The sequence below is a fragment of the Diplodia corticola genome (genome assembly GCF_001883845.1).
Source record: "Diplodia corticola strain CBS 112549 chromosome Unknown scaffold16, whole genome shotgun sequence".
Classification (NCBI taxonomy): Eukaryota; Fungi; Ascomycota; class Dothideomycetes; order Botryosphaeriales; family Botryosphaeriaceae; genus Diplodia; species Diplodia corticola.
In genome coordinates, this window is record NW_017971495.1 from 331,422 (window position 1) to 356,738 (window position 25,317).

Genomic DNA, 25,317 nt, shown 5'->3' on the forward strand with positions numbered 1-25,317 from the left:
AGCTCCATCGGCTTTCCTCACTGATAAGAAATAGGTGCTCAGGTCAGCCCGTGGCATGTGCAACTCGATAAGAGCAAATGTCTCGACAGAGACTAGACGACCATGATGGCTCGTCCGATTTCGGCCACAGTTATGAATCATGGCTGAGACGCTCCTTCTTATGGGACCCATGTATTGTACCTACAGACGCGCACATAACAGCCCTCTTCTTTGCATCCAGCCCTTGCCACTCTTGACATGCTATCATAAGCAAACGCAGCACCTTTACTATCGGTGAAAGTGGCAAGCAATCACAACGCCACCAAATTCCGCCACCCGTTCTTATCAACATTTTGAAACATCAAAGCACCCAAAGCAAGTTCGAATAGCCAAGCAGCTCAAATTTCTAATAGAACCGCTGACACCAGGATTGAGACGCCAGCCTCGTGACCCTTCAGCCCTTCTCCCTATCCAGCACTTGGAGAAGCACCGCCTCCATCCTGCCTCAGGCAAACACCAGCCCCAAATCACCCCGCATCGCCCACCTTCAGGCAACAGCTCGCCCGCCCGCGCCCTTATCGCTTGCCAAAAACAACCCCCCACCCAAGAAAATCTTTCTCTCCCTCTCTCATCCCTTTTTCCTTCTCGCTTTGCATCGACTAGAACTGCAACGGGGGTAAGTCAAAACAACGTTTACCGAACGGCCATCAAGGTACTATGTATGCATGTATGTGCAGACTATGACTGGCGACCAGCCATGCTCACGTCATACTTTGGCACAGACAACCACCCGCCCGACAATCTCGCTCCATCCCTCCCTCCCTCGATATTTCCGCGCTCTCCAGCCCTCGGCACAATTGACGGTACTGCTAGCCGGCGAAAACTTGAAGGACGGCGGGAACATACCATCAGAGCATGGTCAGGAACATGGACAAACGAAAGACAAAAAGAAAGGACACACACACACGCACAAACACACACGCAAGGAAAAGGACGACAAGCAAACGAGTTGGGACAAATGGGCAAACCGGAATCGCCGGACGAGCGCCGCCCGCAACAGCTCCATTACCACCACCACCACCGCGCATCTCACAAGGCGAAGACCACCACTTCTCTGCAGCGTGAGCCCACGTACACACACATCCACACATCCACCCCCCACACTCACACTCACACACTTATTCCCTTTTAGATCCGTTTGTGTTCCTGTATTAAGTTTCTATTCCTTACGGCTGGCTCTATCATTACTTGGACGACCTACGCCTCCTACGCGTTGCAATCCGAGCTCCCGTCTTCACGATCTCACGACGTATAAACAGGACAGTGACAACCGAAGAGAAAACAAGCAAGCACCTTCGAAAAAAAAAAAAAAACACCCAAGACTCAACGAATCCGAAAGACGAGATCGAAGTGACGACGACGACGGCAAAGACGACGACGCACTCGTTCATTGATTTACAGCTATGAAAAACCCCCGTTTTCTTTCAATCTCACATACTCTAAGCGACCACAGTGTACGCAACTTCCCTTCCCTTCCCTTTCCCCTTCCCACCCGGGTGTTCTTTCATTCTCTTTCCCTATCCTCCCTCTCTACTCTCTTTGAATTCCTCCTATGCTCTCTGCAACAACAAGAAAAACAGAAAACAACTGTGGGGCCAAGGTTGGGGGTATCATAAAAATTGCTGGTTGCGAAGCAAGGAAGATTTTGCGAGCAGAGCAAAAGAACAAAGTCGAAAAAAAGCCCCTTTCCCGCGAATTCGATCGATGGGGACGACGAGGTTTGGAAGCAAAGAACCGAGGCCGTTATAAAAAGGGCAGGGAAATAACGACAGGAAAAAAAAACAAGAAGAAGCAATTAGACAAGACGCGTGCAGTAACGCCATTACAAGGACATTCCGGAAGTTAACACAAAAACACGTCGCTAGAACGCAGCACAAAAGCCGAAAGACAAAGACGAGAGGGAAGAATAGGAAAAGGTGGAACGGATAAAACAAGAGGCTGAAGCAAAGCGCGACGAAGGGCGTTGCGTTGCAGGAGAGGGCGCCGTAGCGACTTCCGAAAGGAGCATCGAAGCAAGCTCGTGCGAACGAACCCCGGACCGGGACCTGGACCGGGACCTGGACCGGGACCTGGACCGGTACCTGAGACCTGGCCCACGTGCAGGTGGAGACGGATTACTGATGGAGATTACTGAAGCATCATTCCAGCCACAGTGGAGTATAGGAGAACGAAGCAATGGCGGGAAGAACCGTTGCCGAGCCAATGCAGACTAATACTGCACGGTCCCCCGTCGGTCGTAGCCGCGGTGTATAACGTAACGAGAAAGTGGCGGAGCTGAGGAACGACCGGTCTGTCAACCGGTCCCAAACTCTTTCACGAGTCCGGCCAGCAGCATGCAGAATTTCGCATGCAGCTCCACAAAGAAGTTCTCCTTGCCAACGATTTCGGCTAGGCCCTTGGCGCGCATGATGTCCCGGCTGACCCGCGGGTATCCGTCCGGGTCGACCTTCTTCGCCGCGAGGAAGGAAGATACAGGAGTGATGTTGCGCGTCGTCGGGGACGCCGGAGACCCAACAAGGCTGGCCGTGGGCGTAGGAATGATGGTGTTTGGCTTTCCGCCGGAAACCTGGACACTGGCGCGGCGCGGAACGCTGCTGCCACCCGAGCAGCTAAGCGGCGGAGTAATGGTGCCGGGGCCAGCGGCCGTAGTGGGCCGCATATGAGCGGTGGGAGATGCAAATGTGGATTCTTGCTCAAGAACCTGTTTTGCCATGGCGATGATCTGGTTCGCGATCTGTTCGAACATCTCGGTAATCTTCACCATCGCCTTGCCCACACGCCAACTATCGCGCCCGCCGAGGGCGATGAGCGCGTAGGTGCGTGTCCGGCCGCGAGCACGGGGATCCGGGATCCGGAAAACATAGGCGACAGTGTATCCCAGGACGGGATCGCCGAAGTACAGCGGGCCAGACGGGGCACCGCGCGGTAGCTGCTCACATGAGAGCGTGCGAATACAAATCCGGCGGAGGCGAGAATACGCCGAAGGAGAAATGGGCTGGCGGGTGGTGAGATAGGATAGGGTATGCGTATGTGCGTTGCGTGATGCGAAAAGAGGCGAAGCGGGAGAAGAGGAGGTAACGCTGGGCGGAGAGCGGGAGAATGACGTAGACGCGTGCGACTGCTCGTCGGATGATTCTGAGTTCGTATCGCGGTCGTCTGAGGGCCGGAGGCCTCGTGCCATCACCGACTGAGTCGTGCGCAGGACCGGGCTGCCGTTCTGGCCTCTGCCGTCTTTGCTCGGGCTGCCTGGAGCGCCGTCGGGCAGCTGCTCCGTAACATTCTTGGGGACGAGGAATGAGCAGTTCTCGCAGCTGTCGTTGTCGCCATCGCCGAAGTTGCTGCCCAGGGAGGTGGAGCTGGAGCTCTTTTTGGCCGAGAGGCTCGGGAAGTAGGGGTTGTGCGAGTTTTTGGGCGACTTGGGGCTAGTGGGAGGGGTTTCAAAGGGCGAGGACAGCGGAGGAATGGCGGGCGAGTCGTTGAAATAGGAGGATTTGGACTGGTCGTCTGCGGGAGGAGTGTCGCAGGGGTGGCAGGTGGCGCAACTGCCCTGAGTGATCTGGGTGCAGAGCACGGAGGTGGGACCGTGGACCTCACAGAAGTGAGCAAGAGAGATCTGTCACGGTGCGGTTAGCCAGGCGGGCTCGAGCAAAGGGGCGTTGGGAACAAGGGAAGACAGGCACGCGCTCGGTGGGCGGGTGAGGGTGCTAGCGCGATCTCGCGGGCGTCGCGTGCCGCATGTCTTAGATGGGTCTGGGGGGGGAGGAGGCGTGCGTACAATGAAATCCATCTTGCAACGCGGGTGGGCGCGCAGAGCTCATGCGACCACCATCTTGCGCGGAGCTTCGTATGTCGGTCGTCGGTGGTGGGGAGCGCGGGCGAGCGCGGGCGAACGCGGGCGAGCGGCGGAAGCAAATGACGCGGCGCTGGCGAGCGGTGACTCCGATGCTTGCCGTAGGATCTCGGGGGAGAGAGCGTGGCGCCGGGATGCGAGACAGGCGGTAAGCTGCGGATCGCCGGCCGAGGTGGGTGGGCGGGCGGCGGCGGCGGCGCGAGGGAGGATGCCGCGGCGGGCGGGCGACACGGGGGGTGGTGGTGGTGATGGTGGAGGAGGTGTGGGTGTGGAGTGTCTGAGGCAGCCCACGCCGTCGGGAACAGGTCAGGGAGGCGGATGGGGACCGTGAGTTTCTGGGGCTTACGGGTGGTGTGGCAGCAGCCTTTCTTTAAACGACGGATGCGTCCTACCCCGGTCGGCTTATCTTCTGGGGCGTGGAAGCGGTCAGAGCAATCGTCGCGACGGCCATTGGCGACCAGGGTATGGTGCGAATGTAACGGCATGGTTTCTACGTCCGCTAAACGACGCCTCCCGCACCCAACGATCCACCGCATAGCGCTGCCCCGAGCGCCCGCTGCGCCGAATGCCAGATGGTCCGATCCGGCGCGCCGCCATGATTCGCCGCGCCGCGCGAAGGGTGATGTCAGTTCTGCGCGCGGCGACGCTGGAGGGTGCCGCATCGGGCGGGCTGGGCTCGATGATCCGCACGCCGGACGAGCTGGCTGGAGTGCAGCACGCTAGGTACTCCAGCAGGCAAGCTAGCCCGGCTGCGCGACTCTGCAGGCCCTGCAGCGCGCGGTGGAGCTGCTGGCAACAACATCCTCACGAGATCAGCTGCTGCATCCAGGGTCCAGAATGGCTGCGGCCGAGCCCCATCGGCGAGCCCACTCGCGGGCTTGCTTTCGCGTAATAGCTACCTCTAGCCTGGTTGCTGCGACTCGAAGACTCGCAGCCGCCTGCACGACATCCGTCTCCGCCGCCGCAGCAGCAGCATCACCGCCGCACAAGCACCGCCAGCTCCAGCCGCACCCAGCCCGGGCCCAGAGGATCCAGCGACGGCGGCGCGGCGGGAGCCCGACAGGAACAGCGGCCGCGGGGCAGCTCTGGCGTCTGGCGTCTGGCGACTGGCGTCTGGCGAAGCCTCACGATGCCGCAGTCGGCATTGGGCGCGGAGAAGCGCGTTTGACTTACCTAGCCCTGCGCAGCTCTCGGCTAATACGAGTCGTCGTGCGGCCCTGGCCTGCGCTGCTCTCCACCGCGCGCCGCCGTGTGTCTCTTGCGTCTGGCAAATTTCCGCGCCGGCCAGCGATTGGGAGCGCGCCTCCCGCACACCAGGAGCGAAAGACCCAGAAGCCCGGATAATCCTGGAGGATGATCGTCGTTGCGCCAGCCTGCACCGCCGGCAACATGCCTGCTCACGCTGCCGTGTGCCTTCGCGAAGAACGGCCGTCGCCGCATCCGTCGCCGTGCGCCGGCCCTGACTGAGCAGACGAGATGAGCGTCTCAGATGGGCTGGCTGGCTGGGGCAGTTGCTCGTGTGCTGACCGGCGACAGGGCGACTGGGCGACTGGGCGTTTGGCGTGTTGTGAGCCCACAGCGGGCCACGGGCTCGGCCTGGCTCGGGTCGGCCTTCTCTCCAGCAGCCCTCAGCTCTGTTGACGGCGCGGCAGGCGGCACGCCTTCGGCGGCGATTCAGGCTACTGCTGCTCGCCCGGCAGAGCAGCAGCAATAACACAGTCGAAATGCGAGGGGGGGCCGGCCTTCGTCGAGCGCAGACTGGTGCGGGGTGAGCAGCCGGGTCCAGTCAGCAAAGTGCGTCCGCTTTGATTGGGCACAGTTGGGCGCTATTCCCTGGGTGGGTGCGTGGGTGCTCAATTCCGACGTTGCGAGACTTGGGTCAAGCATCTAAAACCGGGGGGTGGAATGGCGCGTGCGGCGACAAATTCGGCCAAAAAGATGTATCGTGCGTGGCGCAACTGGGTCTGGCAGTCTGCGGAATCGTCTCGAACGGGCCCCCCTGGTCTCAGCCCCGTTGTATCAACCGCCAGCTGCTTGGCCATGCCATGCGTGATGCGCTCGCCTGGCAAAACGGTCTGGCGGTGGTCCGGTATCCGGCAAGCAGCACGGCGCTACTACTACGCCCGCACGCCCGCTCCAGGTCCGCAGCGTGCCAACCGCCCCACGCGCGTCTGCCAACCACCAGCATCCGCATCCGCATCCGGCACTCGCTCGCTCCCGAGGAGACGAGGAGACGTCGTCTGTGCTACGGCCAGCGAGCAACAGCATACGCGTTCCCGTCAGCCTCGTCGACCGCGCGCTGCGACACCAGGCCGCTTGTGACAGCGTGGCGCACTTGCCGGTGCCCATCTTCCCCGGAAAAGCGGCTGCGCTGCACGGCGAGCTTGTTGCAAGGAAGTATGCAGCGCGCGGCTGCTCGTCTGTCGCTCCGGGTTGCCGTAAACCGATGATCCTCAGCCCAGACGACTCGATCTGCCACGGCGACGGCCGCACCGCATATATTGATCTGTTGCTATGTCTCGTGCATCCCCTGGGCTGGACGTGCAGCCTGGAGCCTGGAGCCTGTGCCGGCCATGTTGCCTGACGATGCTCGCCACGCCGGGGGTCGCATTCGTCGCGGCATTTTCTTGGGCTTCGGCGCCGCATGCGTTTCCTGATTGGTATGTAGCTTCGCGCCCGCCTGCGAAGGTGCGGTGTGCTGCATCCTCCACTACTCGCGCCAGAGCAAAATCTCATGATGCTTGCTGCATCCGCCGTGCTCGAGTGGACCGACGAGTCGCTTTTCGCAGGAATCACAAAGAGGAGGGCGGCTGAACGCGAGACAGTGGAGATTACATCATGGGCCGTACGGTCCATCCCATCTGTCTTCTGCTGCTCCCCCCCAATCACGCACGTTCGTGCTCGTCTTACTCTCCCACCAGTCATGCTGCGGGCCGCAGCGCCTGGAAAGAGCCGAGTCACCCGCGGAGCAAGCCTCTGGCGCAGCGTGTTCGATTCGATCCGCCTGCACATCATTAGCAGCTCGCAATTTAACCCTCTCTCAGCCTGCGCGAAGCACCGCTCGCGCGCCGGGACCCGCGGCTGCGCGTGTGACGGGGAAGAAGAGTCTGCGCTTTTCTCTCCCTGTAATAATGCAAAAAGCCAAACGAGCAAGCGCGGACGCGGGCGCGAGCGCGGCAGCTGCTGTCCGTTCCCTGCTGCAGCAACGGCAGCGGCGGCGGTCCCTTGATTGCATGCCGCGAAAAAAAAAAAAAAGAGAGAGGCAAACATGCCACAGAAAGAGGGAACGTGAAGCGCGACGTCAGAGCACCATCTCCCAAGCTCGGGGCAGATTGCGGCCGGGGGGCGGAATGCAGAGGTCAAGGAACGATCTGTTCGCTCCTCCTCAACGCCCGTTTTTAGGACCGACGTTCTAACTAATAACGAGGCTTCTTTCCCCCTTCGTTATGCTCTGTGCTTTTCGCCCTGCGCCCAAAGTATAGGGACTCACTACTGAGAGAAGAAGGCGTGTGAGCCCGAAAGTGAGGCCCAAAAAAAAAATAAGCTCAAGAGGCGGGCAGTGACGTGGGACGTCGTGGGAATAAGGGCGACAGTGGTAGAACCGACAAGGATGGCATTCCTCTAGTGTTGTTTTTAATTTTTCTGTAATGTGTTTCGCGGCACCCTGCCGCCGCCGTTGCGTCCGGGCTTAGCTGAGTACCTACGCTACGCGTGCTGCAACTCGTGGCAACGTTTTGCTCCAACTACTTTGTGGTCCTTTTCTGGGATGATGAAGCATTTGTTTACACGATCCCTGCAGACGCCGGCGCACACGGCACGGTGCAGAGGGCCCAGGGATGATGGTGGTGGTTGGCTGATGACGGTGCGGCTGATGGCATGGGACGGGATGGGGAAAATATGGATGTTGGCCGGCCTGCCGTCTTGGGCGTTTTTGACGACTATCACATGTGGTCGGTGCAGGTACAGCCGACTTTTCTTCTCGCCGCGCGAGTGCATTCAGACGTCAGGGCTTAAGGATGGAAGCAAGTGTTGGATTTTAGATGAAGCACGCCCCTGACGGTTGTAGCGGATGTTGCACAGGGAACGGGGAACAGACATTATTGCTCGCATACGGGGTGCGTAGGTAGATGGATTGTGGTCAAGCTGCGACACGCGGAACGTTGCGCGTCATCCATTCGCTTACTAGTGGCGGCATGCCGCCTTCAGCCAGGGTCTATCCCCGGGCTACTCGCCCCTCGCGGCGAAGGCAAGGCGACAAGACCCGGCCGCTGGGTTGATGCTTGCGGCGGAAGCGTGCTCTCGCACGTGGGCTAAGTGCCGCCAAATAGCCGAGCCGGACGACGGCTGCGCTGCGAACGGGAACAAGGCGAAAGAGGAAAGAGGAAAGAGAGCAGCACGGCGGTGAGGAAAGCGGGAGTCGCGTGCGGCCGCTGACTGGCGGCCGGCTGGGGCAGGCGCAGGCTGGGGCAGGCGCGTTTCGCCGCCCCGGCTTTTGTCGTCAGGGAAGATGACAGAAGCACGCATGCATGGTTGGGTTTGATCTTGGTTTAGGCGCGGGATGCACAACAGGCGGTCTGTCGCAAGGGGAAGATGAAAGAGCCGCCTTTCGTGCATGGCTGTTTGCTTTTTCCGCCGCCTCCGCTAACGGAGGCACGTGGAGGCCAAGCGCAGATCAACCACCCACTCTCAACTTCCTGCCATGCCCGTCATCCGCCCTCGACCGTCATCATAGCTGTGTGGATGTGATTGCCTGGCCAACACGTCAGGACGTCATGGCCCCCCGCAGCCCATGAATCAGATGACGATGGTTCGGTCGCCTTTCAAGGTTCCGGATCGCGGTCCGCGGGCCTCCAGCTGCGCTTCCCCGTGGAGTAGTGTCTGGAGCAGGGCGGCGAAGGATCGATTAGACGTTGTTCGGCGTTGCCAAGACAGGTCGCCCCAATCATCTGCTTGCAAATTGACTTTGGCTCCCGTGTTGGAGTGTTGGAGAAGAAGGAGCGGTGGGAAGATAAGAGATAAGTAGGAGATCAAGATGGGGAGATCGAACTGCGGGGCAGCCAGCGTCGAGTTGACTCGCAGCAGCAGCGCCTTCGACTCAGCACGTAGTACGTGGTACAGCACTGTCAACGGCCACGCCACGCAATCTTCTGTCAGACGCACGACCGTTAAGCTATCGTCCATCTGCCCTCCCCGCGGCAGGCCGGAGGTGCGGACGCGCTGTGCCGCTGCTCTATTGCTGCTGTGCAACACGCGGCACGCGACGCTGTGCAACCAACACCGCGCCCGCTCACCCTCCTCGCATATCACCTTGCTTCCGTCGCTCGTCCAGCCGCTACCGGGACAAGCAGTTTTCGAGATGGCTTGTCCGCGCGGTACTGCAGATCTCCTCGTGCGCTCCTTCCGGGTGCTGTAGTGGTTCAGCACGGAAGGAACACATTAACCGGAAGCGAAGCGGAACGGAAGGCGTACCAAGCAGGCAGGCAGGCAGGCAGACAGGCCACAAGGCGACGCTGGTGCTGCGGAGATCCTCAGGACCCTGATCGATTCGCGCTAACTAGCTGCCATCATCTCTCGCTCCCCACCCCGACATGACGCAAAGCGGGCCCACGCTCCCATCCTCCCTCCCGCCATCCGTTGGTGGTCATCGTTCAAAACCTGTCACCAAGCAAGCCACCCGTGCTGATCGGAGAGAGACCGCCTACGTAACCCGCGGCCTGGGCCTCCGGCTCCGCCGCCCGTCACCATTATCGTCAACCTCATCTTTCATCATTGTCCACCCGACTGCGCTACCATCGTATCTCGCGAGCGCCCCTAGGCCACCAGCGTCGCATTTTTTAGTTCTCGGTCCTTTGCTGTTCCCTGTGGACCCGGCAATACCCACAAAAACTTCACCATACCAGAAATGCATCCGTGGTCCGTCCAGGAACCAAATTTCCCATTCGGAGACCGCTCCGACCTTCTACAGGAAAGAGAATACTAAACAAATCATCGTGCTCGGTGGGTAAGGGAGGGGAGTTCCCAATCAAAACGCCCCGGCCACCACCCCGCCGACCGCGAGAAGCGCTGCAAGCGCCCCCCGCCGCCCCCGCCAACGGAGTGGAGGCGCCCATCTTCGCATGCGCATGCATTGCATTTCTCCACTGCAGCGAAGAAAACGTGTGAGGATCGTCGGTCAGTCACGTTGGACCCTGAATTTTTCCTCGAGCTAGATGCTCCACTCTGCCGTCGAGAAGCCGGTCTTTTTCCCTCCCCCCACCCTTTGCCCCTCCATCCTCCTTTTTTGATTTTCCCCGTCGAGAAATGGAAAATAGTGTGAGCTGTAGTATCTACCATCTTGCTCGTCTTTTCTCTTTCCTGCCACCTCACCGGTCAGCCGAATGTCACACAACATGTCAGCAAGTTCCATGCTGCGCAACATCGTATCAACAGAGTGATGGCATTGCCGTTCCCCCCTTTGCAATTGACTCCTCTACTTGTCCGAACGCATGGGGGATATGCGGCATGTACGTGACCGAGCCCTCCTCTCTTCTGGCCGGAGACAGAGGAGACTGCAACGTTGGTGCGCAGCTTGGAAGCCGTTGCCATAAGAAGTTAGTGACGGTTCCAGAAGAGCGCAAGAGGTAGACCGGACCATCATTGTAAGTGTGCTTCTGACTGAAAGACTTCTTGTGTAGTACTCTGGGTGGCTTGAGAATGGGCTCATAGTGATGTGAAAGCCTTCGCGGCTACTACGTACACTACTCTCATCCCCCGTCTCTGTCGAAGGTCAACTCCTCTTATTGTTTGGCATAGAAGACTCTATTCTCGAGAATGCTACGTTCCTCGAGAGACAGTGACGTACAAGGTTGCAAGCTGGTATTGTGTAATGTCGTATTTACTCCGAAGTCACTGCGACGGTAATGGTACTCCATTTTAGACGGCGTATTCTGCGGGGCAACCCGCAGTGTAGATTTCAATGTCTAGACAAGATTAAATCTTGCACATCGTTAATGGACATGAAAGAGGCCAGTCGTGAGTTCAAAGAAGAAATTCTTCTTGTGTGGTCGGCCAGATGCAGAGTTGTGCTTAGTATATTCGCGTTCTGCATCCTCTCAATGCCGTGCAAGAGCTGACTATACTGCTCAACAATGGACTATCCTGCTGTACGAGGGAGAGGGGAGACGATGAGCCAAAAGTCAGGAAGAGGGTCCATCATCCTGTGAACCATCGAACGTGTTTACAAGGAACAGCCTAGGAAGTGCACTAATCTAAGATCTCACCTACCTCCATAATCTTACGGTACTCTCTACACGCCTTCCCGACAGTAGCTACGGTCGCAGCCCTAGTCGCACATTGCCAGTGCTGCGCTCCGCCTCCCCGCCGCAAGGAGTGGCAGCAAGATCACGTACACTCCGCCCAGCTCATCGCCCTTCGAATACGACACACTGCACTATAGAGACAGACACAGCAGCCGACTCCCTCTTTCTCTCTCATTCTCTCCACTGCGATGCATCCATTGATTCATTTTTCCCCTGTCACCCACCCCGTCCGTCCATCCTCCCGCTCCCTGCTCCAGTGCCGTATGATAGTAGCGCCTGCAACCATCCCACACGAAGCCGAGTTGCCCGCCCTCCTAACGTATGTACGTGCCTCCTCTCTTCTCGCTGTTACTCAAGGGGAGAGAAAAGACGCACATGGGCTTGGCATGTGTGTGTGTGTGCGTGTGCGCGTGCGTGCGGCCGGTGCATCTACACGCCATGTTTCGTGGTTCCACGACCGGGGAGGGGGGCGGGGGCTGGCCGCGTGGGCAGGACACGGCAGCAATGCAGGGTGGCAGGCTTCACTTTTCACTGTGCGATCGACGGCAGCGGCAGCGGCAGCGGCCGTCCAAGGGTCTAGGCTGTGTATGCACGGTGCGCTGCAGTCTGCACGAGAAAATGCACGCATCCCTGCAGTTTTTCCCTTTGTGTTTGGGTGGGAGAGGTGCGTGTACGTACGTGGAGGAGGGCTTACATGCAGGGATGGGTCGGGCGGCGAGACGCATGTATGTATATATGTATATATATATATACTGTAGTCATATAGGTTTCCTTGATCTTAGCTTTTTTTGTCGTTGCTTTTTCCTTTGTTCGCGATCGATCTCTGCATGTATGCACATCAGGGTTTGCGCCATATGCGAGATCAGATGTACCATTCATGCGGGTCTATCAATCGTGTGGGGGGCCTGACTGATATCTGCAGTGATGTGGTGCGGGGTAGATGAGCGAAATAGGAAACTGAAAAGCTGAGGCTGAGGCTGAGGCGCTCCCCGGCCGCCCGTCTGGAGATCAGGAGATGGTGGCTTGAAATGAAAGGAAACATGCATGGCAGCTGGGCAGGGGTAGGAGCCGGAGCGAGCGGGCAAGCAATATTCTGCATCTCGACCGGGCTGACGGTTAGCAAAAGCAACGGGCAGGATAATTAGAGGCGGATAACTGAGCCCCGGCAGAGCTGCGGGATTAAGGGAAAGTGATGACAGGAAAGTGATGACTCCATTGATCTCCTCGGTTGCACGATTCGACAGGAAATACCGGGATGATACTTGTTAACAAACGTTTATTTGCAGCAGAACTAGATAGGAAATGAGCCAGGATCTGAATTACGGGACTACTTCAAACTCTCGCTCCAAGCTTTTTGACAAAGGCATGGTTGGGGGAGGTTTTATAGGTGCCCGGCCAGTATGAATCAAAACGCTGCTTGATACGCGTCAGCACCTCATGAACTACCGCTGTAGCTATGCTGTATCAGCTCAATGACCGTAAATTACAAGCATAAACATCAATGCATCACCTAAGCCTTCCTCACCGTAGCTTAGAATAGTACGCTAGTCGCTACACCCACCGGGATGCCTGGGATGCCATGGAAAAGCCATGAATATCAAAATTGCTGATTGTGTTATGGTAAAGACTGGGTCTCCAACGAAGTCAAAGAGCATATCTACCTAGCTCCCTTGATCAAACGGACCGGACGAAGGGAACTTATGAAGGAGCATCAAAGACCTCCATTAATCCGACCATTCTCGGCACATAACGATGATAGCTTAGAAGAACAAGCCATATACCGCCCCCGGTGGCCATTCGCTAGTGTTATTCTTGGGAGGACATTCCCAAAGAAGTAATACATACTGTCTGTAACGATTCGTTCTAGCCCATGAAGATCCTCCGAAAGCGAGCCTGTACGTTCCGTTCGTCCAGTTTCTAGCTTCGCAGTGGGTGACGAAATACGTTGAGCCACCTACATCTTACGTCGGCTGACATGCTTCAACTGCCCACACAAAGGATCGCCGTAAGTCGGTCTCTTTCGTCGCTAACTGTGGCTTGACTCTCGATAATGACAGCTCGGGAACCATGGCCACGACCGCTGTAACCCAACGCTGCGTAGGGAGACGCAGAGCATCGATGTCACTGAATGCTCCGTTGTGCAACGCACAAGCTCCCGTTCCACGTTCACCACCACATCGCCAATCCACCACCCTACCCTCTTAACTCCCCAACTCCACCCTCTTCTCCAACACCCCCCTCGCCTCCGCCTCCGTCAAGCACTCGAACCCCAACTCCTCCAACACCTCCCTCGCCTGCTCGTTATCCGCAAAAACCCTCTTCTCCACCTCCCACAGCCCCAACCCACCAGCCCCGCCATCCCCTTCTTCTTCCTCCTCCTCCTCATCACCACCGCCATCGACACCGCCGTTGCCCGGGCCACCTTTCACCGGCAGCCCCAACAACGCCACGCCTTCCCTCACCTTCCGCAGCCCCGTCGCCGCGCACCCCTCGCCCGCCCACCGATCGACAACGTCCGCCACCGCCGCCAGGTCCGCCGCGAGCTGCGCGGCGCCGGCGGTGCTGAACGAATGGCGCGTGAGGATGCCGTCCCACACGCCCTGCTCGACGGCGCGGCAGGCGGCGCGCGCGATGCGGCGGAGCGGGGCGCGGGCGAGGGCGCGGTTGAGGAAGGCGAGTGAGGACGCGAGATATGTGAGGAGCGGCTCGAGCTCTGCCGTGACGGCGGAGGAGGAGGAGGAGTGGGAGTGGGTCTGGGTGGTGCTGATGCTGGCGCTGCCGCTGGTGATGGTCGAGGAGAGCGTGGTCCAGGGGTTGATGGCGCGGTAGGCGCGCAGCGCTTCGCGCACGTTGTACGCGAGCTGGTCGGCGATGATGGCCTCGGAGCGCACGCGCAGCCGGTTGTATGCCCCGGCCGTCTCGTCGAAGAGGGCTCCCGTCACGTCCGCGTCGTCGGAGCCGACGGCGCTCGACGTGCGCTCGGCCACGGCCGCTATTGATAGCGGCCCGGCCAGGTTGGTAGAACGCCGCCGCCGTGCCCGGTCCTGAAGCTCGTCCCAGAGCTCGAGGAAGAAGACGTCATCGCTCCAGTCGCGCATGGCGCGCTCGAGGTAGTCGGCGCTGCCGAAGACGCGGCAGAGGCGGTCGAGTCCGGCGATGCCTTGGAGATTGGCCTGCTCCTCGCGGCTTATGCCTTGTACGGCGCGGCCGACGGAGGATGTCATGGTGAGATAAGCCTCCAAACTGGAGTGCAAGCGCTCGTGAAACCGATCGAAGATAGATATCTGTACGTCAATAAGGAAAGACAGCTTCTGAGAGAACGAGGATAACGGCCTGTATCGATCTGCATGAGAGGTTAGAGTCACAAAACCAATTCACCCTACGCTAGACGTACCTGTGATGGCCTCAAGCAGATCGTTGACGCGAATGGCGGATTTGGAGGGTTTCGTCGAATGTGAGTCTACGCTGTCGTAGTCAAGTTCCCCGCTTTCCGGAGACTCGACGATAGCCTGGTATCTCGCAAGAGCAACTGCACTATAGTCAGAATAGTGGACATGAAGTTGTTCGGGAAATCACAGAGCCTTCCCATCACAGGCCGGGGTAGCATCTCCAAGTCGTTGACATGAAATTTTGGTATACTAGCCAACTGAATGAGCGCAAACTTACAGTCTTTCTCGACCTGGAGCCACCTGCCAAACCAGTCTTGCGTGCCGAGTACTTCCCATGCAAGGCCCTTCCAGCCCTCGGACCCATTGCCACCGTCATATCCCCAATCTTCCTTTAAGTTGGTGTCGAAGCTCATAATTTCATGCATGAGATGACTGAGCAACTGCGGCTGGCTGGCAACCTTGGGCAAGGTCGCGAAGATTTTGGAACGCAGCATTGGGAGAAGAGCGGTTATGAATGCAGACGTAGCATCAATATAAGCAGCGTTCAAACCCAGATCCGTCCCTCTAAAATGGCTGAGCAGGATGGGTTGAAGATTGTCGACGATGAAAGGATTGAAATTGTTCAGCAAGTCAATGATATGGGACAGGAAGTACTCGGGCTTGTCCAGGCGGTTGGTCGGCTTGTCACCTTCGAAATGGTACCTGAAACGCATTTCCAGCGGTTGTACCATTACCTCGAGCGGCAACAGAACGAGCGCAGCCTTGCTACCCTTCGCATTGGGCACGCTCTTCTCTGCTGCCTCCAGCTCAGGCTTCTGCAGGTCAAGCAGCTTACCCACGGCAGCAGCCCACTGCTCCTGGAGCGAACCAAGGAAAGTGGTCTCAGGGCGTTTGGGCCAGTCTATCTTCTTCAGTGCAGCTTCCAGCTCTTTGGAAAAGGCATCCCGAAGCTGTCCGCGGACATGCTGGGTGGTCTTGGCAACATGGTCGATGAGGTGCGGCGCAGCTCCCTCGGCCGACTCGTGTAGAGGCTGCAGACTGGCATCAAGGGCCTTCAGCTGGCGGTAGGAGGCAAGCGCAGCTTCACCGGACGTCTCGAGGGCGTGATCGGAATCGTTGCTGTGCATGAATCTCAGCATCATGCCGTGCCACGGCCTGCAAGTAGGATCAGGGCGGCATACCTGAGCTCCCCAACCTCCTTCAAGCGCTGTGTGTACCGGGTAGCGATCTCGAGGGTGTGCAGCTTGGCCATGCTCTGCTCAAAGCGGGCGGCGGCATCGTCGCTGGCGTCAGAGGCGGTGATGATGTGCAGGCGGCGGTCGATGTCCTGCTGGTCGCGCTCGAATTGAGCATGCTGGTGGCGCAGCTGGCGCTGGTGCTCGCCCGCATCCTTGCGTGCGTCATGGGCGTCCTTCTCGGCCTGCTCGAGCTACTGGGGCGTCAACACGGACGTGTGCGGACATGGGGGCGGGGCGGGGCGGGCTCACCTGCTGTTGGAGCAGGCCGTGCTGGGTGCGGACGTTGGACAGCAGCTCGTCCAGCTGGTGCAGGTCGGCGTGCGTCTGCAGCTGGTCGTCGAGATATGCGGCGACGCGCTCGTGGACGTCGGCCATGGTGGGTGGTGACGTGGACGTGTCGCTGGCGGGCGGGCAGGACTGTTGTGTGGCACCGTCGCCGTTGGCTGGCCGGGGGCGCGAGGGCGCGAGGGCGCGAGGGCGTTCTGGCTGGCTTGCAGCACGGACCCAAGTTCCCAGATCTCAGCGCCGCGATCTTTGCTGTGCTCAAGGGTTCGCGGCAATCGTTCGCTAGCCGCATCCACCGAGAAATCCTGCAGCCGCCATCCTTGCCGCTGTCATCACCACCCATATTTTAGTTTGCCCGCTGCCTCGCCCGGTGTCTGCTGATCGTGCGCCCGGCCTGCCTCAGTCGACTCTCTCGTCCGCGAGTCCGCTTCCACCGCCCCGCCGCCGACCCGCAGTCCGTCCCGCCGCCAGAGAAAAAAAAAAAATCATGCCCAAGGAAAACAAGAAGCGCGGCCGCCGCGACGAGCGCAAGAAGCGCAAGCACGAGCACGAGCACGAGCACCCTGCCGAGGAGGAGAAGGTTCAGCACAAGCGCTCCCGCATCGAGGACCAGCAAGACTTTGTCGCGTTCGCTGCGGACGGTGCAGACAAAAATGGCGAAGAGCAACAAGCGCAGGCGGGTCCTGATGGCGACATGGTCTTCTACGGCATGCTGGATGAGGAGGAGCAGGAATACTTCAAGCGTGCAGACGATCTGCTGGAGCTCAACCAGTTCGAGGATCCAGAGGCGCGCTCCCTGTTCCTGGCCAACGTCTACCGTGAGGCCGACGGCAAGGAGCTGAAGCTGGCCAACAGCCAGTCTTGCTCCAGGCTGATGGAGCGCCTTATCCAGTTGTCAGACACCAAGCAGTTAAAAACGCTCTTCCAAAAGTTCAGCGGACAGTAAGTGGCAACTGCACAGCAAACAGACTGTTTTGCTGACTTTGTAGCTTCCTCAACCTAATTCAGCACCGATTCGCCTCCCACTGCTGCGAAGCGCTTTTCATTCAGTCCGCACCCGTTGTCTCAGAAGAACTCATACATCCGCCCGACGACGCCTATATCGATCCGCAAGACGTCCAAGTTTCCATGGAGAACTTGTTCCTATTTGCCATAAACGAGCTGAAAGGAAATCTTGGGTACCTCATGACGGACAAATTTGCATCTCACGCCCTGCGCGTGCTCCTGGTTGTACTGGCCGGCGAGCCGCTCGAGCGCACCGCTCACAGGTCGCTACTACACAGCAAAAAAAAGGAAAAGGTCACTGTTGTCCAGGCTGACAAGAACGGAAACATTCTGGAAAGTCGGTCAGTTCCCGAATCGTTCATCGAGGCCATGGAACAGATGATCAAGAGCAGCGTCGCCGGGTTGGATTCGACGTACCTCCGTGCTCTTGCCACCCACCAGACTGGAAATCCGGCATTACAACTCCTCGTCAGACTAGAACTCGGCCAGTTCGGGAAACAACGTGCAAAGGACGAGACTTCGATCATTCGCACTCTACTGCCTGACGATCCCATCACAGAAGGCACGGACAGCTACAAATTCCTCAATGGCCAAATTTACGACCCCATCGGATCACGGCTGGTGGAAACCATCGTCGAGTTCGCACCTGGCAAGATGTTCAAGGCACTGTACAGGGAGCTCTTCAAGGAGCGCATCGGCTCCATCGCACGCAACGAAATTGCCGGTTACGTCGTCACCAAGGTCCTCGCCCGTTTGAGCAAGGAGGACCTACAAGACGCCATGGAGAAGATTCTGCCTCAAATCCCAAACATGGTGGAGCGGAACAGGACGGTGGTGATCAAGACTCTCATCGAACGATGCGCGGCACGATCGGTCGATACAGCGCCAATTGCGGCGAAACTTGAGACAGCCCTCTCCAGCCCCAACGGATTTGACATTACACGTTTGCTCCGGCTGGGCGAAGCGGTGACAGCCGACGGAGGCAAAGCCACGTCCAACGGGCAGGCCGCCACCAACCAATCTGGGTCCGACAGCCTGCATGGATCGCTTCTCGCTCAGGCAATGCTCGCCGTTGATGGTCCGCTCAGTGCGCTCGTTTTCGACTCTCTCGCCAGATTGGGAACGCCTTTGGCCTTGAACGTGGCAAGATCTGCGTCAGCGAGCCGAGCGCTGCAGGGGGCGCTAACCTCACCGATCGCCACGATCATCTTCCGCCGCAAGATGATCCAGCAATTCTATGGCCACATTGGGGAGATGGCGCTGGATCCTTCGGCCTCGCACGTAATCGATGCCATTTGGCAGGGTACCCACGGCCTAGCTTTCATCCGGGAGCGCATCGCGGAAGAGCTGGCCGAGAACGAGGCGGCGTTGCGCGAGTCCTTTGTGGGTCGAAAGGTGTGGAGGAATTGGAAGATGGATCTCTACAAGCGACACCGGTCCGAGTGGGTGTCTCAGTCGCGCAACAACGCCGGTGATGGGGCGTTTGTTCCGTTTCCGGAGAATGGGGCGGACAAAAAGAAGGGCAGAGGCCCCAAGCCGGGGGGAATTGAGGCGGCTCGGGCACGGAAGCTTGCGGCGAGGCAGGGCCAAAACAAGGACCGGGAAGGAGACAAGAAGAAGGGCAGGGAACGAGGGTCGCACAGGGCGAACGGGAGGGCGTAGAGGACGAGCACATCGTACGAGCAACACGCGGCGGCGGACGAACAAGTGGTAATGGCATGTCTCGTGTCTCGCGTCTTGCGTCGGGGTGGCTGCCAGCTAGAGGCCAGCCTAGACCGAAGGCGGGGTGAGATCGGGGAGCCAGATCGGCGGGTCAACTTTGGTGCACCAGACGGCCCTGGTCGTTGCTGGGGTCCGACACTCGGTCGGCGGGAGCGGAGCAGCATGGCGCCATCAGTCGACCCGTGCCGAGCGGAAAAGTCAGCAAGTCCGTACCTAGCAATTCCGTCATCTCCAGCTTTTTTTGCTTATTGCGCCTGCCGACAAACTCTCCACCTGCGCACGCTCTGCGCCTCCTGCACTCTCATTAATCTAATCTGCACATATTCCGGGTTCGAAGTTTACATCATGGCCACCAACGGCGCCACCAACGGCGCGGCGCACCCTGCCGCAGTCGACGCCTTGCCCTCGAGGGCTGACGAAGTTGCCGAGGTCCGCGCTCTCCCCCGTCAATTTTCCATGCATGATGTTGCTTTTGTCGTACAAAGACACTGACTAGTCTCCATCGTGCAGCTGCTTGATGCCGTGCAGAAATTGCTGATCCCGTTCATCCGCGCCGCCGACGAAGATGCTGCCGCCAAGCCCACCGGCCGTGGCCTGGCAATTGATGGCAGCGAGCCGCGCACTGCGCTGGTCGAATCGCACCCGCCGAAGAAGCTCGAGTCGCTCCTTGACTTGCAATTGCCGGAGAATGGCGTTGGGAAGGAGGGGTTGCTTGAGGTTGTGCAGCGCATCCTTCAGTATTCGGTCAACACTTGGGACCAGGGCTTCATGGACAAACTCTACGCTTCCACGAATGCTGTACGTAGAGTAGATGCTGCAGGGGAAGCCAGCAGTCAGAAAGGAATGAAAGCATTTGCTGATACAAATGTGTGCCCCAGGTCGGTGTCGCGTCTGAACTGATTCTCGCAGTCCTCAACACCAATGTAATGAATCACCGATGAACCAACGCCCCAGTCTTCTCCGCTAAAGAACACGCCCAGGTCCATGTTTACCAAGTCTCCCCGGCCCTCACCCTCATCGAGAAGCACACGACCACCCAGCTCGCCCGCCTCTTCGGCTTCAACGGGCCGTACGCCGGCGGCATTTCGCAGCCGGGCGGTTCGGCGTCCAACGCTACCTCGGTCGTCGTCGCGCGCAATACCCTCTACCCGGAGACCAAGCGCGGCGGCATCCACGGCTCGCCGCGACGCTTCGTCCTCTTCACGTCGGCGCACGGCCACTACAGCCTGGAGAAGGCGGCGCAGATGTTCGGATTCGGCAGCGAGGCGGTGCGGGCGGTGCCGGTGGACGCGGACGGGCGGATGGACGCGGCGGCGCTGGAGCAGCTGGTCGCCGCGTCCAAGGCGGCGGGCGAGACGCCCTTCTACGTCAACGCGACGGCGGGCACGACGGTCATGGGCTCGTTCGACCCCATCGACGCGCTCGCCGACGTGTGCGCGGCGCACGGCCTGTGGCTGCACGTCGACGGCTCGTGGGGCGGGCCGGTCGTCTTCAACGCGGGCGCGCGCAGGGAGCGGCTGCGCGGCGTCGAGCGCGCCGACAGCGTCGCCTTCACGCCGCACAAGATGCTCGGCGTGCCCGTGACGTGCAGCTTCCTGCTGGCCCGGGACCTGCGCCAGGTCCGCGCCGCCATGACGCTGCCCGCCGGCTACCTGTTCCACAACGACGACGCCGCGCTGCTCGACGTCGACACCAACGCGCTGTACGACCTCGCCGACCTCACGCCCCAGTGCGGCCGCAAGGGCGAGGCGCTGAAGCTGTTCCTCGCGTGGCTGAGCGCCGGCTCCGCCGGCTTCTCGGACCGCGTCGCCACCGCGTTCGACCGCGCGGAGCTGCTGCTCGCCGCGCTGGCGCGCTCGCCCAACGTCGTCCTCGTCAGCAAGACGCCGCTGCCGTGCTTGCAGGTCTGCTTCTACTACGGCCCCGCCGGCGAGCTCGCGCCGGAAGCCGCGGCGAACAGCAGGCGCACGGAGGAGATGGCGCGGAGGCTCGTCCGGAGGGGCTGGATGGTGGACTTTGCGCCTGGCGAGAAGGGCAAGTTCTTCAGGGTCGTGGTGAATGGCGAGACGAGGGTGGGGACGGTCGAGGGGCTGGTGAAGGCGATTGAGGAGGTCGGTGCGGAGGTTGTCGCAGAGGAGTAGGGTGTGAAGGGGCTGGAGATGTCCGTGGTAAATATTTTTTTTGTTTTGTTTTCGAGGAACGTGGTTCGAGATGGCATATGTTCACTTGGATATGGGCGGCTATGCTTGCAGCGTTTTTGGGTCACTCATACCGGGTGTCGTACAGATAGACGCCTAGATCAGATAGACGGCGAGTCTTTGTGCAGATGCAATGCGTTACATATTTGGAAAGAGAAATGTCCTGAGACTTGAGATCACAGTGATGCTTTCTGGATATCTGTGGGTGGGAGAGCGACGCTGAAGCGCCGGGTAGCTAGTGGGCGGCAGGTTCGCAGTTGAGGCTCGTATCCAAACGTTCGGATAAGCAGGCTACACAACGGTCTGTACCCAAAAACAGATTTTGTCTCTGTTCTACAGCGAAGCCGGCCAAGCCAGAATGAAAGTCCCAGGCGTCGATGCGGGACAATCCTTTGCTGGTCACGCCTTGCCGCGAGAATATCTGATTGGGCCGGGCGCAGGACAAATAAACGGCCGAGACACGAGCTCTGGCCCCACTTTTGCATCTCACTCGAAACCTCTGTATCTTATCAATCAACCGCATCACAGAACACATCAACATACCTATTCGGGCGCTACCACTTTCGCCTGGCACGACTCATGGCCGTGCAACTGGCCCGGATCCGCTCCCTGTGAAACAACACCAGAACGCGCCATCACCAGAACGACGACGAGGCTCTCCGGCGGCGCTGCGTCACGACCGCACCGGCGTCATCCTTGATGATCAGCCGTGGCAACATGGTTTCCGCACTGCCGCTCTTCCTGCTGCTGTCATGCATAGCCCCGCGCGTCGTCCGGGCAGAAGACCTCATGCCGCCCGATCAGATGTGCGTGCAGGCCGTCTTCATGGGCTACAACTCGCTCACCTTCGCCGAGCTGTCGGCCCCGCAGCCGCCGCCGCCGCCGCCGTCCGGCAACCACTCCAGCAGTGGCGACGGCAGCAGCAGCGACGACGGCTCTGTCGACGCACAGGGCGGCGCGGACTTCTGCCGCAACTCGCTGAAGCAGACGTCCGTCTTCGCCGCCGGGAAGGTGCACTGCGCCGCTTCCGATGCGGAAGAGGACTTCGCGCCCGTCGTCGAGCTGCTGCGGGAATTTTGCCGGAAATGGGGGGCCGGTGGGGAGGGCGAGCTGATGCCTGTGCCGGAGTTGGTGAAGGCGAGGACGGTGAGGGAGTTGAGGGAGGGGCTGAGGCCGGTGGGGTTTGAGGAGGTGCCGAGGGGAGAGGTGGTGGATGAGGTGGTGCTGTTGTCGGATGCGTTTTATAAGAGATGTTTTGAAACGATTGTGAGTCGATGCTTCTTCTGCTGCATTGGTTCTTGCTGGATATGTTTGCAGGTGTGAAGTTGGTGATGCTGACTGAAATGCAGTTTTCGTGGCGGTATACCATGTGGGCGCATAAGAAGGGAGGGTAGGTCCATCTCTTTGTTCCGCTTTGTTTTTGCTTGCTGAATCCTATTCAAAGGACTACCATGTACGAGTTCTGGGGAATTGTGTGCCTCATCGCCGCGGCCGGCCAAGTCTACCGTCGCTTCCTCAGGGATCGGATGTCTCGAGTTCTCCACGGCGCTCGCAAAGCCTTCTCGTTCTCTATCTTTCAATCAGTCCTAGAATGCGTGGAACGCTGGACTCCTGAGAGTCTCACTTATGAACGCATTCCCAACATTGTTGCAACAGAGAAAGACTCTAGGTCTTGCTTCAACTTCAAGTTGTTTCCTGTGGGAGAGACGATAGCAATTTGGACATACTGGGTGTTGAGTATCACTCTCAACTTTGCCAACTATCGGTTTTACAACGAGAGTATTTAGTGAGTCTGCTGCTTTGTCACCGCAATGTCTTTGAGGCTGACTTTCGTATAGTTTCCCTGAGATGCCGGAACAAGTCTTGAGATATTCAGCCGACCGCACCGGTATCCTGTCGTATGCAAACCTACCGATTCTGTGGTTATTTTCAGGCAGAAACAACATCTTCATGTGGGCAACGGGTTGGAAGTTCCCCACCTTCATCCGCTTCCACCTGCATATCGCTTGGATAGCTACCTTGGAAGCTATCGCTCACTCAGTTCTGTATACAATCCTTACTTTCAACGGTATATATCATGACAGAGGATTGAGCTAGAGTAAAGCTTACTGATTTACGTTATAGACGGCATCTTTTGGGTTTGGCTGAAAGTTGATTGGTTTTTCGTGGGCGTTATTGTAAGTAGAGCCCCTTTCCCGTAATGCTGCACACTGACCGCGATTGATTCCTCCTCTAGGCAACTTTCGTGATGACCCTTCTTCTTGTAATATCCACTCCGGTTTGGCTTAGAGAGAGATACTATGAGCTTTTCATTGACAGCCATATTGTGTCCTCTCTTGCCGTACTAGTCGGTCTCTTCATGTAAGTCACAGTTGGGAGGCTACTCTGGAATACCCGCTGACATGGTATCCACCTCCAGCCATACCAGCGTTTTCGACCATGAATACGACTGGTATCTTTGGCTTCCCGCAGCACTATGGATGCTTGACCGCTGCCTCCGCCTCTTCCGTATTATTTACTTCAACATCGGCTTCAAACGTGGCCGCATCTCCTGTACTAGAACAACCGCGACATACGACCACACTTCCAACATCATCACACTCGAGATCATTCCGGGGCCCAGCATTGCACCGCCCCGGCCGGGCCAGTACTATTTTCTCTACCAACCATTTTCCCTCCGCGGCTACGAGAACCACCCCATGACGCTCGGGACGTGGCGACGGTACGGAGCCAATGTGCAAGACGCCGGCGGAGAAGGCTACACCCTCACTCCAACCATGACACCTTCGCTACCAGCTCCCCACGACGATGAAGATGCAGGACCCCTCTACCAATGCACGAGCTCTCAACCCCTGCTCTCCTCCGGAAACTCCTCCCCATCCACTTCTTCCACGCATCTCGCTTCCCAGCCAACCCCATCAGCAAGCTCAGCCAACAAATCGCCCACAACTTTGACTTTCTGGATCCGACCATACGACGGCTGGACGCGGCGGCTGCGCGACCAGTGCATCGCGCACGACCGCAAAGTCCGCGGCCGCCAGTCTTCATCAGACTCGGATGCCGGTGGTGCTGGTGCTGCTGCTGCGCGCCAGAGTAGCATGAGCAGCAATGGCGAAAACCCCAGCACCACGACAGCTGCTTGCCACCCGCTCATCCTCCTCGAGGGGCCGTACGGCGCGATGCACGCCCTGCCCGGCTCATACGACGCCACCATCTTCGTCGCCGGCGGCTCGGGAATCAGCGCCGCGGTGCCGTACTTGCGGGAGCACTCGCGCCGTCTTTCTTCTCTCGCCTCTTCGCAAGCAAGTGGCCAAGAGGCGGCGGCGGCGGCAGCAGCAGAGGGGGAGGAAGAGGCGGATGTCGAAGACATTCGAACGCAGAAGCCCTCCGCTGCCGTCGTCCAGCTCGTCTGGGCGGCGCGCGAGGAGGCGTTCGTCCGCGACGTCGCAGAGCGTGAGCTCCGCAAGGGACTGGCGCGCGGCGATTTCGCGGCGAAGCTGTTCTGCACGTCGACGGCGGCGGCGGCGGCGACGCCGCGGCGGGGATCGACTCAAGCGCGAGACGGCGAGGGGCAGGAGTTGGAAGTGCACCCCGGGCGGCCGGATGTCCGAAGCATCATTGCTGAGGCGGCGCATGGCGTGTGTGAGGCGAGAGCGAGGGAGGGAAAGAGGGGGAGGGGGAAGGTGGCCGTTTTACTGTGCGGACCGCCGGCTATGGCGAAGGGCGTGGAGGCGGCGGTGAGGGGGGTGGCGGAGGAGTTTGATTGTTGGGTGGATTATTTCGATGAGGTGTTTAGCTGGTGAAGCGATTGCAAAATAGGAGGCTTCATGTGAATGATCGGGATATGATGCGCTTTGAAAATAGATGTATTGCTGTTTGATGAATAGACTATAGATGATTGCGATGCAGACATACCGCTTCTCGACACAGCTTGATTCATGTCCTACTCAAACCTCGATTAAAGCACTGCTCTTGCGCGTATCATGCTCGCCGTTGATCCGGTTGTGCCGGAGTATTTGATAGAGCGATACCATGCCGTCTTTCCCAAAGGGGAAATGTAGCCGAATCATGCTTATTTCTAATTAGCAATGGCAACGGCTTCCGTAAACAGTAGCTCAGATAGGAGAAACTAAGACAGAAGATACTCGAACCCGCTCCGCTGCTTCCGGCCTTCCCCACCGTCAGACTCTAGCTCTATCTCATAAGACGTCGGTGTCGCTCCATGTCACGGATAGGGCGTGACCCAGTCATCAGTCGCCGAGGAATGACCGGTGTCGGTCGGTTAAAAGCACG

General features: G+C 58.8%; 5 protein-coding genes across 5 annotated transcripts; 3 read left to right on the top strand and 2 right to left on the bottom strand.

Moving 5' to 3' along the window:
- Positions 1-2,332: 2,332 nt before the first annotated feature.
- Positions 2,333-3,826, bottom strand: BKCO1_16000121 (folliculin protein; the record flags this gene model as incomplete). Its single annotated transcript, XM_020271390.1, has 2 exons — positions 2,333-3,652; positions 3,815-3,826. 2 exons carry the CDS (start codon positions 3,824-3,826, stop codon positions 2,333-2,335), a joined length of 1,332 nt encoding a protein of 443 aa, XP_020131932.1.
- A 9,562-nt stretch (positions 3,827-13,388) lies between these two features.
- Positions 13,389-16,189, bottom strand: BKCO1_16000122 (rint-1 family protein; the record flags this gene model as incomplete). The annotated part of the gene is made up of 5 exons (XM_020271391.1): positions 13,389-14,530; positions 14,582-14,716; positions 14,854-15,695; positions 15,758-16,005; positions 16,064-16,189. The coding sequence occupies 5 exons, from the start codon at positions 16,187-16,189 to the stop codon at positions 13,389-13,391; spliced, it is 2,493 nt and encodes an 830-aa protein (XP_020131929.1).
- Positions 16,190-16,586: 397 nt separating this feature from the next.
- BKCO1_16000123 (rrna processing protein) lies at positions 16,587-18,766 on the top strand (the record flags this gene model as incomplete). The annotated part of the gene is made up of 2 exons (XM_020271392.1): positions 16,587-17,041; positions 17,089-18,766. The coding sequence occupies 2 exons, from the start codon at positions 16,587-16,589 to the stop codon at positions 18,764-18,766; spliced, it is 2,133 nt and encodes a 710-aa protein (XP_020131930.1).
- A 405-nt stretch (positions 18,767-19,171) lies between these two features.
- Positions 19,172-20,967, top strand: BKCO1_16000124 (glutamate decarboxylase; the record flags this gene model as incomplete). Its single annotated transcript, XM_020271393.1, has 4 exons — positions 19,172-19,255; positions 19,337-19,624; positions 19,705-19,749; positions 19,807-20,967. The coding sequence occupies 4 exons, from the start codon at positions 19,172-19,174 to the stop codon at positions 20,965-20,967; spliced, it is 1,578 nt and encodes a 525-aa protein (XP_020131935.1).
- A 774-nt stretch (positions 20,968-21,741) lies between these two features.
- On the top strand, positions 21,742-24,827 carry BKCO1_16000125 (fre family ferric-chelate reductase; the record flags this gene model as incomplete). Its single annotated transcript, XM_020271394.1, has 7 exons — positions 21,742-22,290; positions 22,374-22,414; positions 22,469-22,810; positions 22,863-23,092; positions 23,149-23,201; positions 23,261-23,385; positions 23,444-24,827. 7 exons carry the CDS (start codon positions 21,742-21,744, stop codon positions 24,825-24,827), a joined length of 2,724 nt encoding a protein of 907 aa, XP_020131936.1.
- Positions 24,828-25,317: the final 490 nt, after the last annotated feature.